This window comes from Macaca mulatta, chromosome 4 (assembly GCF_049350105.2).
Source record: "Macaca mulatta isolate MMU2019108-1 chromosome 4, T2T-MMU8v2.0, whole genome shotgun sequence".
Taxonomy (NCBI): domain Eukaryota; kingdom Metazoa; phylum Chordata; class Mammalia; order Primates; family Cercopithecidae; genus Macaca; species Macaca mulatta.
This window is the reverse complement of record NC_133409.1, coordinates 162,327,811-162,344,788: the sequence shown is the minus strand read 5'-3', so window position 1 is coordinate 162,344,788 and position 16,978 is coordinate 162,327,811. Positions and strand designations below refer to the sequence as shown.

Below are 16,978 nucleotides of genomic sequence, written 5' to 3'. Positions count from 1 at the left end.
AAGAGGGTTAATAAACCCACCGAGACATATTTGACCATTATTTAGAGGAGGTGAAATGTGAACTTACATTTAAAATGGAAAAGATAAAAGATCTCAGAAATAAAACGTTTTTGAGTATGTCTCATTCTAAATATATGCCAGTCTTCCTTTCTCATCTTTTTATTAAAGTTGCATATCTCTTTTAGTCACTTTACATATTTATCACCATCTCCTCGGTGGCCTCATGTCATTATCAGTTGATCTTGTCACACTGAGCGTCATCTCCCCATCTGTTCCTATTAATATTTCCCCCTTTAATTTCTTATTACATGGGATTGAAACGATGTAAAAACTCACTCCCTTTTTCTTTTCTATACTGGTTTGCCTTCTTTCTTTTTTCTTTCCCTTCATTCAAGCCAAAAGGCTGATTCACAGTCATCACAAAATAAACCAGTGCTCAGTGAGCAGCCATTCTTTTTCTGTCACAGTGCTAGGCCTCAGTGGCTAATGAGAAAGGATCAAATAAAGAAGGAATGTGTGAATGTGTAATTGTGGTCTTTGCCTCATGGTCCTTTCGTAAGTATAGCGTGCTGATTTTCAGGACAAATTTGCTCCAAAAATTTGCCTTTTACCTTTCACATCTCAAATCCTTCAGCATGTTTCTCTGATCCTGAGTCCTTGTTCTCTCTCCTTTTCTTTCCAAAGACTTGCTTTTTCAGTTTTATTCTTTATTCTGGCAAGTTTTAGTTTGTTTTAGATGGCAACAGTATTGATAACTGCACATAAAATAGATAAGGATTCACAGTATTTATATTTACTATATGGTTTATGGATTTAAGGAATTAATTTGAAACAGCAGTTCTGTTTGAAAGAGGATTTCTAAGTGAAAGGGTGTATTACAAATAAAAGTTTTGTTCTGCTACTCCATTTTTAAACAAAGAATTGTTTTATGGTTGAAATTCCCTCCTTTCATCTTTGGCCAGATATAACAAGTGACTGTTATGTTATTTCCTACTTTGTCTTTAGTGTGCTATAGTTTTCAATTTTAAAAAACCAGACTATTGTTAGGTCTGCTGCTCTTTAATGAATCATTGGATTGGAAAATAACTCATTATATCATCAGGCAGAGATACTTTCCTTTATTTGCATGTAGATAGTGAAGATGAATAATTTATCAAATGTTATTAGTACAGGCTGCATATTACTGGAATCTCAGCAGGATATAATGAAATTTGTCTCATGCAAGTATGAAAATAGCATGGCTTTGCATAGTCATTATTGAACTCTTGGCATCTCTTGGAGAACTATTATGTTAGCATGCCAGTCTTGCACACCTCTTCATTAACTGGGCTTTTGATTGGAGAGTTTAACTTATCTTGAAAAATCTGTGGAATCCAACATGCCAAATGCTTGCTTGACTTTAGCCTGTTTCTATGTTGGAGCATAAATTTTCAGAACGAGTAAAGTACTAAATGTTTCTTAGTAAGGTGAGTAGTGCAAAAAGGCTATGACTGATGCTTTTATTACTTTTGGTTGTGAAAAGTTGTACCGGAGATACTGAAGCAATAAAGCTTTCTTAAATGACAGGCGATGAAACATGTATGTAAGTGCTTAGAATCTTAGAGCTGTACTAATTATGTATTTGAAGTTATTTTAATGATTGCTTCTTAAAAGTTGCATTTGATATGCTTCTGTCATGATGGCATGAGGAGGTCAACAAACCTTCTCAAAAGCAATGCTAAAGTTGCACAAGCAGTCGAAAGCAAATCATGTCAGTACTCTGGAAATCAACTAAAAGCATTCAACAAACTGAGAAGTGTTTATTCATGATAAAACTGAACTTCGGATAAAAACAGTGTAAGTCTTGGTATTTATGCTGGGGCGGCTCCATTTTCCCTCCTCTGCTCAGCGGGCAAGGTTGCAACTAGGGCAAAACAGGCCATGAAAGCCAGCAGCTTCCTGGCTGCTCCTGAGACAGCTCAGTGGATTTGGAGAACTGTCAGGTACGGTGGAGATTTTGATGGCAAGCAGTAGGGAAGGTCTGCAGCTCTACTGGACTGAAGTTACTGACCTGTTTGGTGCAAGCAATGGACAGACGGACTAGCCGGGGTTTTAGCAGGGAATTCTGGGAGCTGAGCTAGCGCTATGAGGCTTGTGCAACTCTCCACATACCTTAAGTTAACCAGAAGTTGTTTCTTCTGCACATGCAGCAGAAACTGGAATGGACTTTGTAAGAAATATTGAAAGTTTGTCAGGCAGAAAAGAAGAGGCACTGAATAATAACTTGGATTCCAAGGAACAGTGAAACATGCTAGAAATGGTATTTATATGAGTAAACATATTTTTCACATTTTCATTATTAAAAAAAAACATAGGCCAGGTGCGGTGACTCATACTTTTAATTTTAGTACTTTGGGAGGCCAAGGTGGGAGTATCACCTAATCTCAGGAGTTTGAGACCAGCTTGGACAACATGGCAAGACCTCATCTCTATTAAAACAATTTAAACAGTGATGGACGTCGTGGTGCACACCTGTAGTCTCAGCTCCTCAGGAGGCTGAGATGGAAGGATCGCTTGAGCCCAGGAAGTCGAGGCTGCAGTGAGCCATGATCGTGCCACTGCACTCTGGTCCCTGGGTGACAGAGTGAGACCCTGTCTCATAGAAAACAAAACGGAAAAAAACACATAATTATGTAACAAACAATAATTATAGCACCATATTTTTAGCTTTACATGAGTCTTCCCTTAACCATGAGAGATACATTCCAAGATCCCCTGTGGATGCCTGAAACTATGGAGAGTACCAAACCCTGTGTATCCCGTGTTTTTTCCTATACATACGTCCATACCTATGATAAAGTTTCATTCACAAACTAGGCACAGTAAGAGATTGACAACAATAGTAAGAAAATAGAATAATTATTACAGTACATTATAATAAAAGTTATGCGAATGTGGGGTCTCTCTCTCCCTGTCTCAAAATATCTTCTTATATTGTACTGTGGGTAACTGAATCTGTGGAAAGCAAAGCCACAGATAAGTGGTGCTACTGTATACCACTATATATGTTAATATGTGTGCCAATAGCACGAAAGAGGAAGAAGGAAAAGAAATAGCATCAGGACAATTGAATATCCATAAAAAAAAAAGAGCTTAGGACTTCACTGTACATAAAAATAAACAAAGTGAATTCTAGTCATAAATATAAGACAGAAACAATAAAACATGTAGAAGAAAACTCATGATAAATCTTTGTACCCTTAATATAGCTAAAGAGTTCTTAGATGTGACACCAAAAGCATGAGCCATAAAAGAAAAAATTGGATACATTGAACTTCATTAAATGGAAAAAACATTTACTTTTCAAGACACACCATCATGAACGTGAAAATATAAGCCACAGACTGAGAGAAAATATTTATAAATCATATATCTGATAAAGGTCTTGTAACCATAATGTGTAAATAATTCTTACAACTCAGTAAGACAAATACTCTAATTAAAATACTGGCAAAATACTGGAGTAGACATTTGTATTAGTTGGGACCAATGGGTATATATATAGAAAGAGATGTAGTGTAAGGAATTGGCACATGCAACTGTGGAGGTTGAGAAGTTCCAAGATCTGCGTTCAGCAAGCTGGAAACCTCAGAGAGCTGTTGTGTATGTGGTTGCTGTCTTGAGTTCAAAGGCCTAAGAAACAGGAGAGCCAAGGGTGTTAAGTTACAGTCCACAGGCTGGCACACTTGAGACCCAAGAAGAGACAATATTTCAGTGTAAGTCTAAAGGCCAAAATGGACCTGTGTTCTAGCTCATACAGTCAGTCAGGAGGAGCTCACTCTTAGCCTTTTTTTTTTTTTTTTAATTGAGACCTTTATTTAATTGGATGAGGCTCATGCACACTGGGAAGGCAATTTGCTTTACCTAGTCTGCCAATTCAAATGGTATCTTATCTAGAAACACCCTCACAGAGACATTCAGGATAATATCAAAATATCTGGGTACCCTGTGGCACAGTCAAGTTGACATATAAAATTGATCATCATAACATTCTACTGAATAAGAAATACATTTGGCTGATAATCACATGAAAAGGTACTCAACATCATTCCTCACTATGGAAATGCATATTCAAACCACAATCACATACCACTACACACCCATTAGAATGGCTGTTATCAAAAGAAGTTGTAGTACTAAGTATTGGCAAGGATATGAAGAAACTCAAAACCTCATACATTGCTGGTGGGAATATAAAATGGTATGACTGCTTTTGTAAGCTGTTGTTTCTTAAAATGTTAAATATAAATTTACCACATGATCCAGCAGTTCTACTCCTAGGAATATATCCAAGGGAAATAGAACATATGTCCATATGAAAACTTGCATGTGAATGTTCACAGAAGCATTTTTATGGTAGCTGTTAATTGGAAACAATTCAAATGTCAATCAGCTGGTCAGTGGATTAACAAAATTCCCTCTATTTGGTATGGGAATAGAGATAGACTCTAATAAGCTCAATTTTAGAACATTTACATCATATTTCTAAAATTGAGTTATTGTGATGATTATAAAACTTTTTTCTTTGAGATGGAGTCTCACTCTGTCGCCCAGGCTGGAGTACAGTGGCGTGATCTTGGCTCATTGCAACCTCTGTCACCCAGGTTCAAGTGATTCTCTTGCCTCACTCTCTTGAGTAGCTGGGCTTACAGATGCATGTCACCACACCCAGCTAATTTTGGTATTTTTAGTAGAGATGAGGTTTCACCATGTTGGCTGGGCTGGTCTGCCTGCCTTGGCCTCACAGAGTGCCAGGATTACAGGTGTGAGCCACCATGCCTGGTCAAAACTTTACAAATGTATTGACAATCATTGACTCTTACTCTCATAGTGTGTGAATTTTATAGGCTATAGGATATAACTCAGTAAAGTTATAAAAATAATAGGTCTAGGCCGTGTGCAGTGGCTCATGCTTGTAATTGCAGCACTTTGGGAGGCTGAGACAGGAGGACTGCTTAAGCCCAGGAGTTTGAAATCAGCCTAGGCAATATAGCGAGACCCTGTCTCTTAAAACAAACAAAACAAAACTAAAAAAACCCCAAAAATCCAAAAAAAACCCCCAAAAAACCCAAAATACAATATGTCCATATAGAAAGAACAAATGACAAATAAATATGGTAAAATAATAATTGAATCTGAAGGGTATGGGATTTTTTTGTATTTTGTGTTCTTCCACTTTTTCTACAAGTGTGAAATTATATCAAAATTTAAAAATTACAGACGTTTTAATGGCTCTTAGTAGTGATCTGATTTCCTTTTGTGACATTGTGTAAAAATAAAATGTTTGTTTGTTTAAAAAATCCAACCCTAAAGTACAATTTTGTCTCAGCTTTTTCGATTATTTACTTCTTTGATTTGTTGTTTGCTTTGAGCAGTTACTTGGGATTGCTTTTGTATTGTTATTATTATTACTCTTTTTTTCTGTGATGTAGTGGCAGGCAGGCCCAGTGGCCAAGCCACCCCTTCCTGCTAGACGTACGTATTTGGCCTATGCTGGAGAGTATAAACCTGTAGAAATGATATTTTGAGGGTATTCTGTTTCTCATCTGTTCCAATATAAGCAAAGCAAATAGGCCTTGAATACAGCAGCTGTTTTTCCGTTTTTTGTTTTGTTTTGTTTTGTTTTTTGAGACGGAGTCTCACTCTGTAACCTAGGCTGCAGTGCAGTGGTGCCATCTCGGCTCACTGCAAACTCCACCTCCTGGGTCAAGCTATTCTCATGCCTCAGCCTCCCAAGTAGCTGGGATTACAGGCACCCGCCACCACACCCAGCTAATTTTTGTATTTTTAGTAGAGATGGAGTTTCACCATGTTGGTCAGGCTGGTCTCAAACTCCTGACCTCAGGTGATCCTCCCACCTTGGCCTCCCAAAGTGCTGGGATTACAGGTGTGAGCCACTGCACCCCGCCGCTCTTTTCCCTTTGGACAGTATTTCTTAAGTTTAAATGATCACGCTTCACTCCTTTATGTTGTTTCCCCTGCTCCCAAAAAGAAGTTAAATGAACATGTTTGTTGAAAGCATTAAGTTACAGTGAAGTGTGTGACTCTTGCTAATGTATATTTATGTGCTTGGTTTGAAGGTCACTCTGTGAGACTGCTGGGCCAGAAAAAGGATAATGGAAGGCGGCTGGGGGGAGCACGATTGGATTTGCCGAAGATTAGGAAGAATCCATTGATAGAAATCATTTCCATCAATACCGGGTAAGCATCTCTCGAACTTACTCATAAAATATTCAGTATATTTCATGAATTTAATTTTTTTTTCTTGGACATGTGACATAGAAAAGTAGCCGAACATTTTCTTGGGAAAGAAAAATTACAAAATGTGCTCGAATGCAGTTTTTTCTGAAATGTTTCCTGTATGTAAACTGCACTTATATTTGCAGCAGGGTTTTATAACTTTAATATTCTTTCCATTTTTGGTAATAAACATGGATTTCATTTCCCAGCTATGGCCTTATTTAAAATATTTGAAAAAAATTAGCACTTTATTTTGTGGAGTGATTAAGACACTTGCCATATTCGACTGTTTTTTTTAGTAAAGGTATAGTAAATGTTGCCCAAGATACTAACCACACTTTGATTATTCACTATTTGAGATGCATATTTTAAAATGTTATTCTTCTGAGCTTTAAACTTAAAAGAAGCATCATGACAGAATATTAAATACTCTTTTAATTTCCACACCTTGATTTAAAGTCCTTGATTATACCTCTTGGTATACTCATTTGTTTCGTAAGCATTTATTGAATTTTTGCATTCTTTAAATTATGAGTCCATCAGAAAAAGAAACATTTTTCTGAAAATTTGATGAGATGAAGGCCTTCTGTTTCTTAAATCACAGGGAGCAGCTAATTACCCATACAACCACATCTCATTCCCCACAGATTTAAGCTGTTCTGCCCCTTTCTACTTCATCTTCCTTCCCTTTTATTTGAAATTGTTTTCCTTCCGTTCTTTCTTCATGCTCCTTCTCATTGAGAACTGGTGAACAGCTTCCTTGTCCACCATCTGCCTATTTCTCTGAATCCAATGCCTTTACTTCCTCCAGAACAGTGGCAGTTGTGTTGCCACTAGCCCTCTTTTCTGTAGTCTCACCAGTTTCTGGTTTATCCTCCACACTGCTGTCAAAGACTAGAAAAGGTTGACCAAAGTCATTTTAGTTTTTCCCAAAAAGCCCCATGGAGTGGCATTCAGTGACTTGGTGAATTTGTGGTGGACCAGCATCTGGCCTTCAGTGTTGAAGATTCAGAAACCCAAACTTATCAAGCTCAGAAACTAGTAATTAAAGCAGAATTCAACAGTGAGAAGTATAGTTGTCACTTGACTGAGTACCTCATATACTCATTCTGTCTGTCCAGCCTGCGCTGAATTATAAATGCAAGGCTGTTTGCTTTCCCCTGCCTCAGTTCTTCTTTCTCCTTCATTCAAACATTGTAATACTTTCCCACAACTCCTGATTATCCTATTTAAAATCTCAAACGTTCTAACATTCCTTCTCTTTTTTTTAGTTGCCTTGTTTTCCTCTGTAACTTTAAGTGTCATTGAAATATATAAATGGTCATTTATTTGTATTTTAATTGTCTCTCCTCACTGGCATATACACTCCATGAGAGCAGGGCCTTTTTGATTTTGTTATTTACCACTCTGTCCCCAGTAAGTAGAAAATTATACACAGTAGGGATTTAATGCATATTTATTTACTGAATGAATGAATGAATAAGTTACATAATTTGACAGTTTAGCGGGACTATGCTAAACTATCATCATGGTACAGATTGCTTTGCACATTGGACAATAATATTTGGAGTTTGCTGGCTAATCATGCTTTCTCCTGAAAAATGCAGTGTGTTTTTTTTTTGTTTTTTATTTTTTATTTTTTTTGAGATGGAGTCTCCCTCTGTTACCTAGGCTGGAGTGCAATGGCGTGATCTCTGCTCACTGCAACCTCCGCCTCTGGGTTCAAGTGATTCTCCTGTCTCAGCCTCCCGAGTAGCTGGGATTACAGGTGCATGCCACCATGCCTGGATAATTTTTTCTACTTTAGTAGAGGCAGAGATACAGCGTGTTGCCCAGGCTAGTCTCGAACTCCTGAACTCAGGCAATCCACTTGCCTCGGCCTTCCAGAGTGTTGGGAATACAGGCGTGAGCCACTGCGCCTGGCTGAAAAATGCTGGTTTTGTGTGTGTGTTTATGCGGGGCTTTTGGCTAGACACATTCCTTTAAAACATTAGTATTTCAGGGTCTATCAAACTCTGTTATATTAGGATTCATTAGGTCTCTGCACGGTAACTTTCCAGGTACGTATTTGGCCTATTGAGTGTCTGTTTTTAACTGTTTATTTTTCTAGTCCCTTTGTTCTTCTTCTTTTTGTCGCTCCCCACTTCACACTCCAGTATTCAGTCTTCCTGAACTACTTGAAATTCTCAAAACTCCAGATTCTTCTCTGTCTTGACTACAGGCCTCCCCGTAGGCTGAAGGGTTTTCCTGGCGTGTCTGTTCTTCCCCATTCACCTCATGGGTGAGCCTCCTGCACTCAGCTATGTGCTCCTTTCTTGGGATGTGTGCTTGTTTCTCCCTCCACAACCAGGCTGCATCTATCCCTCCCTCTAATTTGTGTCCACAGCATTCCCTATGTATCCTGATTATGGCACTTTACAGACTGTGTCATTTGGATCTTCCACTACATTATAAGCTCCTTGGGTGCTGAATGTGTTTCATTTGTCATTACATTATTATCTTCGAGTTCAGTGTTTAGTACAAAGTGAGTACAGTTGTCCCTCGGTATCTGCAGGGGATTAGTTCCAGGACCTCCTCAGATACAAAATCTATGCATACTTAAGTACCTCATATAAAATGGTGTAGTATTGGCCGAGTGTGGTGGCTCCTGCCTGTAATCCCAGCACTTTGGGAGGCCGAGGTGGGCGGATCATGAGGTCAGGAGATTGAGACCATCCTGGCCAACAAGGTGAAACCCCATCTCTACTAAAAATACAAAAATTAGCTGGGTGTGGTGGCATGTGCCTGTAATTCCAGCTACTCAGGAGGCTGAGGCAGGGGAATCACTTGAACCTGGGAGGCAGAGGTTACAGTCAGCCGAGATCGCACCGCTAAACTCCAGCCTGGAGACAGAGCTAGACTCCGTCTCCAAAAAAAAAAAAAAAAAAAGGTGTAGTATTTTCATATAACCCACTGACTTTTTCCAATATACTTTAAATCATCTCTAGATTACTAATAATACCTAATACAATATAAATGCTACATAAATAGTTGTTATACTATATTTTAAAAATTAAGTTTCTTTTAATTGTTGCATTATTTTTAAGTGTTTTTTTTTTTCTTCTAAATATTTTCTTTTTTTTTTTCTTTTCTTTTTTTTTTTTTTCTGATGTGGAGTCTCAGTCTGTCGCCCAGGCTGGAGCACAATGGCGCGATCTCGGCTCACTGCAACCTCCGCCTCCTGGGTTCAAGTTATTCTTCTGCCTCAGCCTCCCGGGTAGCTGGGACTGCAGGCGTGTGCCACCACACCTGGCTAATTTTTGTATTTTTAGTAAAGACGGGGGTTTCACCATATTGGCCAGGCTGCTCTTGAAGTCCTGACCTTGTGATCTGTGCACCTCGGCCTCCCAAAGTGCTGGGATTATAGGCTTGAGCCACCGCACCTGGCCCCAAATAATTTCAATCCATGATTGGTTCAATTTGTAGATATAGTACACACATGGATACAGAGGGCTGACTGCACTCAATAAATATTTGTTGAGTAAATGTTTTATAAGTTATTAGTTTTTGTTGCTGTACATTAATTAAAAATTAATTTTAAAAATATTTAAAAATTTTTTAATGTTTACAATTTAGAATTTTAAAAATTTGCTTTAGGTAACCATTTTAAATAGCCTTTAGGTAAAATATTTTATGTATATTATTTGAATTTTCCCTCTTATAGACTTAATGTTTTCTTCAAAATGGGCCTGCACTTTAAAAGATTGAAAGCTCACTGGATTTGGTATCACTCTCATCCCCTTGTATCCCTCACATTAGAGTGTTGATCCTCAGTACATTAGCAAATAATGCTTTTCATATTAAGAAAATTTAATCCATATTGTCCCAGAATGAGAAATGAGCTTCTAATTTTCTCAGACTGCTAATCATCTTCCTGAATCGGTTGCAGCCTTATCACTTGCTCTCACATGAAAGCATTCCCATAAGTATTTGTCTACACTATCATTCTATAACATATTAGCTTGGATTTCTTTCTTTATTTTATTTTATTTATTTTATTTTATTTTTTTGAGATGGGGTCTTGCTCTGTCACCCAGGCTGGAGTGCAGTGGCATGATCTCGGCTCACTGCAAGCTCTACCTCCTGAGTTCAGTTGATTCTTCTGCCTTAGCCTCCGGAGTAGCTGGTACTACAGGCGCACGCCACCACACCCAGCTAATTTTTGTATTTTTAGTAGAGACGGGGTTTCACCATGTTGGCCAGGCTGGTCTTGAACTCCTGACCTTGTGATCCACCCACCTTGGCCTCCCAAAGTGCTGGGATTACAGGTGTGAGCCACTGTGCCTGGCCGGATTTCATTTTTTTCATGCTGGTGGAGCTCATTGGTTTTTTTCACTTACTTTTAAATGTTTTAAAATGATTATACTCATAATTATTTTTCAGTAGAAAAATGAGCCTTCTCAGTAAAATCCTAACACTTTTCAAAATTTTATTGCTTCTGGATTAAATATGTAGATCTGACTTTCCATAAATTTTTCATTTTTCATTTAGGAAAAGGGTCCCATTTGTAGCAACTTTTATTATACGTATTAGTAAATTACTGAAGTTACTATTAGAACCATTAGACTTTGCAAAGTTGTTATGCCTTGTTATATTTCTAACTTAAGGATGGCTAGGTGCGGTGGATCACGCCTGTAATCCCAGCACTTTGGGAGGCTGAGGCAGGTGGATCACCTGAGGTCAGTAGTTCAAAACCAGCCTGGCCAACATGGTGAAACCCTGCCTCTACTAAAAATACAAAAATTAGCTGGGTGTGGTGGTGCATGCCTGTAATCCCAGCTACTCGGGAGGCTGAGGCAGGAGAATTCCTTGAACCCAGGGAGTGGAGGTTACAGTGAGCTGAGATCATGCCACTGCACTCCAGCCTGGATGACAGAGTGAGACTTCATCTCTAAATAAATAAAATAAAGCAAAACATAAAAGTACATCAGTTGCTTTAGCGAAGTGAGAAGTTGAAAATTTCAGATTGTATGCATTTTGGGTGGGCACAGCAGGATAGGGTGTGTGTGGATACTTATGTAGAATTTTTTTAAAAAGTCAATCAAATGTTATGGTCAGTATCACAGGGAGTCAACATGTCCATGAATGGAAGAAATAAGCTAAGGTTGAAAAGCTCAGTTTTTGTCTGGTCTCCCATTTGTGTGACTCCCTTATTTTTTCTTTTCTTTTTTTTTTTTTTTTTTTTGAGACGAGTCTTGCTCTGTCTCCCAGGCTGGAGTGCAGTGGCGCGATCTCGGCTCACTGCAAGCTCCGCCTCCTGGGTTCAAGCGATTCTCCTGCCTCAGCCTCCCGAGTAGCTGGGACTACAGGCGCCCGCCACCACGCCCGGCTTATTTTTTGTATTTTCTGTGGAGACGGGGTTTCACCCTGTTAACCAGGATGATCTCAATCTCCTGACCTCGTGATCCGCCCGCCTCGGCCTCCCAAAGTGCTGGGATTACTGGCGAGCCACCGCGCCTGGCCGTGACTCCCTTATTTTTTCTAGCAGTAGGAATACAGTATGGAGACAGGGTAGGGGCTAGTGTAGGGGACAAAAGTAAAAAATTGGAAATTGTGGCATAAAGGACATCTGTGCTTTATTTTACCTTCTCTGTCCCTATGAAAGTCATCCTTTTTGACAGTCCCTTGGCAATTTTTATCTTCCAAAGCCAAGAGTTAGATGCTGCTTTGCAGTTCTTATATAAATTATATCATTTTTAAGATACTCCTATCAGATTATCCTTAGCTCGAAGATCTGAAATCCTCCCTCAGGCTAAACACATCTTAGAAAATCCTGTCTGACCCTGTGATATTTTACTGATACTTTCTCTTTTAAAGTTTATCTTGTCTTTCTTGTTATTTGCCATCAGTCAGACATATGGTGGTAACTGAGAACCTTTAAGGGGAATCTAATTTTCTTTGAGATTATATTCTTGAATTTGTTATCATTTTTAAAAGTAATTTTTCCCCCCCGCAACACTCTGGCTTTGGGAAAACTAACTCAGATTTTTACACTTTATGTCTGTAATGTACAGAATTTATCAGTTTCTATTCCAGTCCTGGATGCGTAGGCTATCTACAAATATTTGAATGGATATTTCAAACTCATTATTTCATTGTAACCTGACAACTCTGCTGTCAGGTTCTAATGAAAACAAGTCCTAGTCCACAGTCTCCAGGAAGAATTTATTAAACAAGCTGGCACAGTCCAGCCGTTTTTGTAATGTTGGTGGAGTCCTCGTTCTCTCTCTTTTTGGGTGATGAAATCAAACCTTGTAAGAAAGGTCCACTTGAGCCAGAAGAAGCAATATAGTGTCTCACTACAGATAATGCATCCTCAGGCAACCAGAATTCCTTTCCTAGTGTCTGAAGTGAGAGTGGGGCGGCGACAAGCCAGAATCACATCTTTCAAGGTCTAGGCCAGTGCTAACCAAAGTGTGTTCTGTGGACCAGTTAACTGCAGATTGCTGGTCTGTGATGAGTCCACAAATTGAGGGCAAGCACTTTAGAGACTTTTAAGGCAGTTTAAGGTCACAGCAGTGAGTTATAATTCATTTTCACTGTATTTTACACAGATACCGGTTTATAAGAGGTTGGAAGTAAAAATCCTGCTCTGTCATTATACATAGTTTGAGAAACACTGATTTAGGCAAGTGTGTGTTGCAAGATTCTTTACTCAGTTTTGGAAAATATTTTAGCCAATCTACTTATCTCGAGTGTCCCTTCTTTAACTGAGACTCTATTTCGACTGTCTTTTATGCTATTAACTACTTGCAATTAGTAGTTGACCAGTACTTTCAAAAATGGAAACTTATTATTTAGTATGCTAATTAGCAAAGCCTCTAGTGTTGACTAAAGATAAAAGATAGCTTAAACATACACAGCAATCTCCTCTGGAAGGTGGCCTTTCTGATTAAATACTAGCTCAGAGTGTGACTGTGCCTAACAGTTGTAGCTTACATCAAGTCACACAATTTATATGATGTTCGCTACATTATATTCTTTCAAAAGTAAATTTATAGTTTTCCTAACATGGCTCTCTCGTGAAACTTAAAATCTGGGTATTATAACTGTTTTATTTGCACACCCTAAGATGAGTACAGATCTGTGGTTATTATTCGTGTTCTTCTGTAAGCTTTATGGGCAACAGGGACCTTAATCTTTGTCATGAGCCTAGAATATGACACCAGCCTATTCTGGAGAAGGTAGTAGAATCTATGATACATTGGAAAGAGCTCTGCACTTGGAGTTTGGAGTCATAGACACTGTATTTTCTGGCAGCATGACTTGAATAAATTAGATGAGATCTTAGAGACGATGTCTTTTCTGGCATGGGTATAGTGCTACCTACTGAATGTATAGCTTAGCAGATTAATACGTATTTTTTTTTCAAATCTTGATGCTGCTGTATCTTCTACTCTACCATCATTCTCTGAGACTCCTTCTACCCTTGATTTCTTTTTATTCTTTCTATTATTTAGGCAAGAAATTTGCTGGGACCAGAATGTGAGGTTATGACTTTATGCTATTCAACGTTGGTTCTTCAATTTCCTATTTCACCTGTTCAGTTTTAAGTGATTGTTTGACACACACACACACACACACACACACACACACACACACACACACACAATCATCTTAGTCTCTCCTGTAGCTTTCAGCACAGTGTCTTTTTCACAGTATTCACTCCATAAATGTTTGTTAAGTATTTCAGTTGACAGCAGTGTTTCTTAAATGCAGAAAAAATATTTCTGGCTAACCTGGAATATAGTTCTAATTGCTTCTCTTACTATAGATGATTGTTTTGTAGAAAAAAAGAATATGATAGTTTGGATTATGAATGAAGTGAAAGTTATATGAAACAATTAAATGTGTGAAATTGAGGCATTTATGGCAATTCTGAACTGCATTTTTACTCTTTTATCCACAAACCAGTTGTCCTGAAATTTGTAGTCTTTTTTATGTCTTCAATGGAATCCCAAAATATCTTATTTCACTAAAATATTGTACAAATGAAATTTTAAAGTAACGCTTATTTCTAGTGCAATGTAAAACTGTACTTGGGAAAGATCATTCATAGGAACAGTGGATGGCACTATTGGCTCATACCTGCAAAGTAATTATCCTTAAGTTGCAGAACTTTCAAATGCTGGCTTAGTGAATGCTTTTAAAGAGAGCAGCTCAGTTAAAAAGCTTGGACAATATTAGGAGTTAATGTTATATTTTGTAAACTTTTTAATCATTATTTTGTATAAAATTTGAAATGAATATATATATATATATATAGTTTTCTTAGTTACTAGCATAGAGAAATGACTGATTTAAAAAAATCATTTCAAATTCTAGCATGTTGTAGGATTCTCTTGCCCTTTCTGAAAAGTACCTCTTGCTTATCAGATTTCTAACAAAACTATTTAATTTGAAGAAGGCAGAATGAATTTGGATAAAAAGCAAAAATTTAAAGGTACTCAAATTTAGACACATCATTAAAGCAAACTTAGTTTAAAGTTAATTGAGTAGAATGGTCAACACTTTCTTCAGGTTAGTTCATGGAGTGGATATGCATTGATAGAACAATTTAGAGATGCTTTTACAGTTGAGAAAGTTCATTATATTTGTTATCTTTAAAAATAATTTTATTTATTTCATATGTTTGTTCTTTAAGAAGACCAACGAGCCCTACAACTGGACATTAATTTGTTTTTTTGTTTGTTTAATTTTTTTGTAGAGACAGGATCTCAGTTTGTTTTGTTGCCCAGGTTGGTCCTGAACTCCTGGCTTCAAGCAATCCTCCTGCCTTTTCCTCCCAAAGCTCTGGGATTACAGGTGTGGCGATTTGTTAAACAAATGTAGTTGAACATAAAAAGATGAGTTCATGTGGTATCTGCCCTTGAGAATCCCACAGAACAGAGTTAAACAACACAAAACAATTAAGTTATAAGCTCACATTGTATGATGGATTGTTTGGGTGAGTTGGAGAGTGCTTCCATGGAAAGTAATATTTAGGCTGTGTCTTAAAATATCTTCTAGGTGGATTTAAAGGCAATTTAAGCAGTAGTGGGGTGGGGAGAACCAAAACAAAACCCATAAGCAGTGGTTATTGTATTGTGAAACACCATGTCTTGCACAGAGAATGATAAGTCACTGTGGTGGTGTTTTGAATAAGGAAATGGTTGGAGAAAGGTAGCTTGAGAATGCTTGGGCTCAGATCTTGGTGACGCTGGATTTTTCTGGGCCACTTTGCCAACCAGGGACCTCCACAGCCAATGATGCCCCCCAACCCAGGCCTCACTCAGCCCTGGGCCTACCACTGGAGGCACCCTGCCCACTCAATTCACCTGTACTATAGCTTGTACCTGCATTCGTGGTTCCCAAGCTCTTGTCCCACATCCAAGAAGAATGAGCTTACACTGACAATTAGAAGGGTTAGGATAGGCAGAGAAGAATTTTCTTGAGTGGTGGAACAGCTCTCAGTGGACAGGGGATGCAGGGGGTGGTCACCCACCCCTGTAGTCGGGTGGATTCTCTCTCTCACTCTGTGTGTCTGGGTCTGGGACTTTGCATGGACTCAGAATGGGAAGTGCATGCTGATTGGTTTGTGAGTATGCACAAAAGGTTAAAATGAAGGCACCACTCAAAGGTGGGCACCATGGTGTAGAAAACCAGTAAGGAAAGGGTAGGTTAAAGTAAAATTGGTGGAGGGTGGGGATCAATCAGAGGAAAGTATGCCAAATGGGAAGACAGGTTCTCAATCTGGTCCGTGGATTTGACTTGTAGCTTGGCTTTCAGGCTTTAAACTGTCTTTGGTTTGAAAGTGGGGTTTCACTGGGGACCTGACACTCTCTGCCTAGGCATTTGTCTGCTTCCTGCTGCTATCATTGGCATAAGTTATTCAGCCTCTCTATAGGTTTCAATTTCCTCATTTATAAAATGATGATAATAATAATAGTGTTGTGAGAATGAAAAGAGGTCATAGGTTTAATCAGCACTATGCTTGGCACATAGTATCTGTTCAATATATAGTATTGTTAACTTTATTACTATGACAACTATAAGAAGGCAAACCTCAGGCTTAAGTAGACTGCTATTCGCTTAAGACCACAGAGCTAGTAAGTGGCAGAATTATGACTTGAACCGCATCATCTGACCAGTTTTTTCAATAAACCATAACGTCAGTGGCCTCTAGCCCCATTTTCTACTCCGGGGTCTATACTGTAGTTGTTTAGTTAATTGAAAGGAAAGCCAGTTAGAAGTAAAGTTTGAGACTCATCTAGAAGATAGCCTATTAAATCTGAGAAACATGCTGTAGGCAGCAGAGTTTTACTGAGAGAATGGGGAACATCGGCCTTATGTAGTGAGTCTGTCAAATGGAGGTAGGATAGGAGAATTCCTGCTGTATATCTATATTGTATTGTCAGATGACTCCTAAGATGCATCCATTTTGTCCAATGGAATGGAATTTGAAATTCCTATTATGATTATTTTAAAGGAGGGGACTGCTAAATCATATAGAGATATATGACCATTGTACCTTCCTTTCTTGTCTTTTTTTTTTTTTTTTTCTTCCCGACTTCTACTGGAGCTAAGGTGCATGAAAGTGAGTTGCTCTTGGAAGGGCACAGTAGGAGCAGATCATTGGATTGTATCCAAAGAGACACCATCTGTCAGCTTTTCTGTTGCT

The 16,978-nt window shown here is 38.4% G+C and overlaps 1 protein-coding gene across 2 annotated transcripts in view; it reads left to right on the top strand.

Moving 5' to 3' along the window:
- The window catches only part of CDKAL1 (CDK5 regulatory subunit associated protein 1 like 1), a 707,863-nt gene that overhangs the window by 252,347 nt on the left and 438,538 nt on the right, over window positions 1–16,978 (top strand). For both annotated transcript variants that reach the window (XM_001098819.5, XM_078001348.1), the window contains exon 8: window positions 6,120–6,240. In XM_001098819.5, coding sequence (XP_001098819.2) covers window positions 6,120–6,240 — 121 coding nt within the window. The remainder of the gene's footprint in view (window positions 1–6,119; window positions 6,241–16,978) is intronic.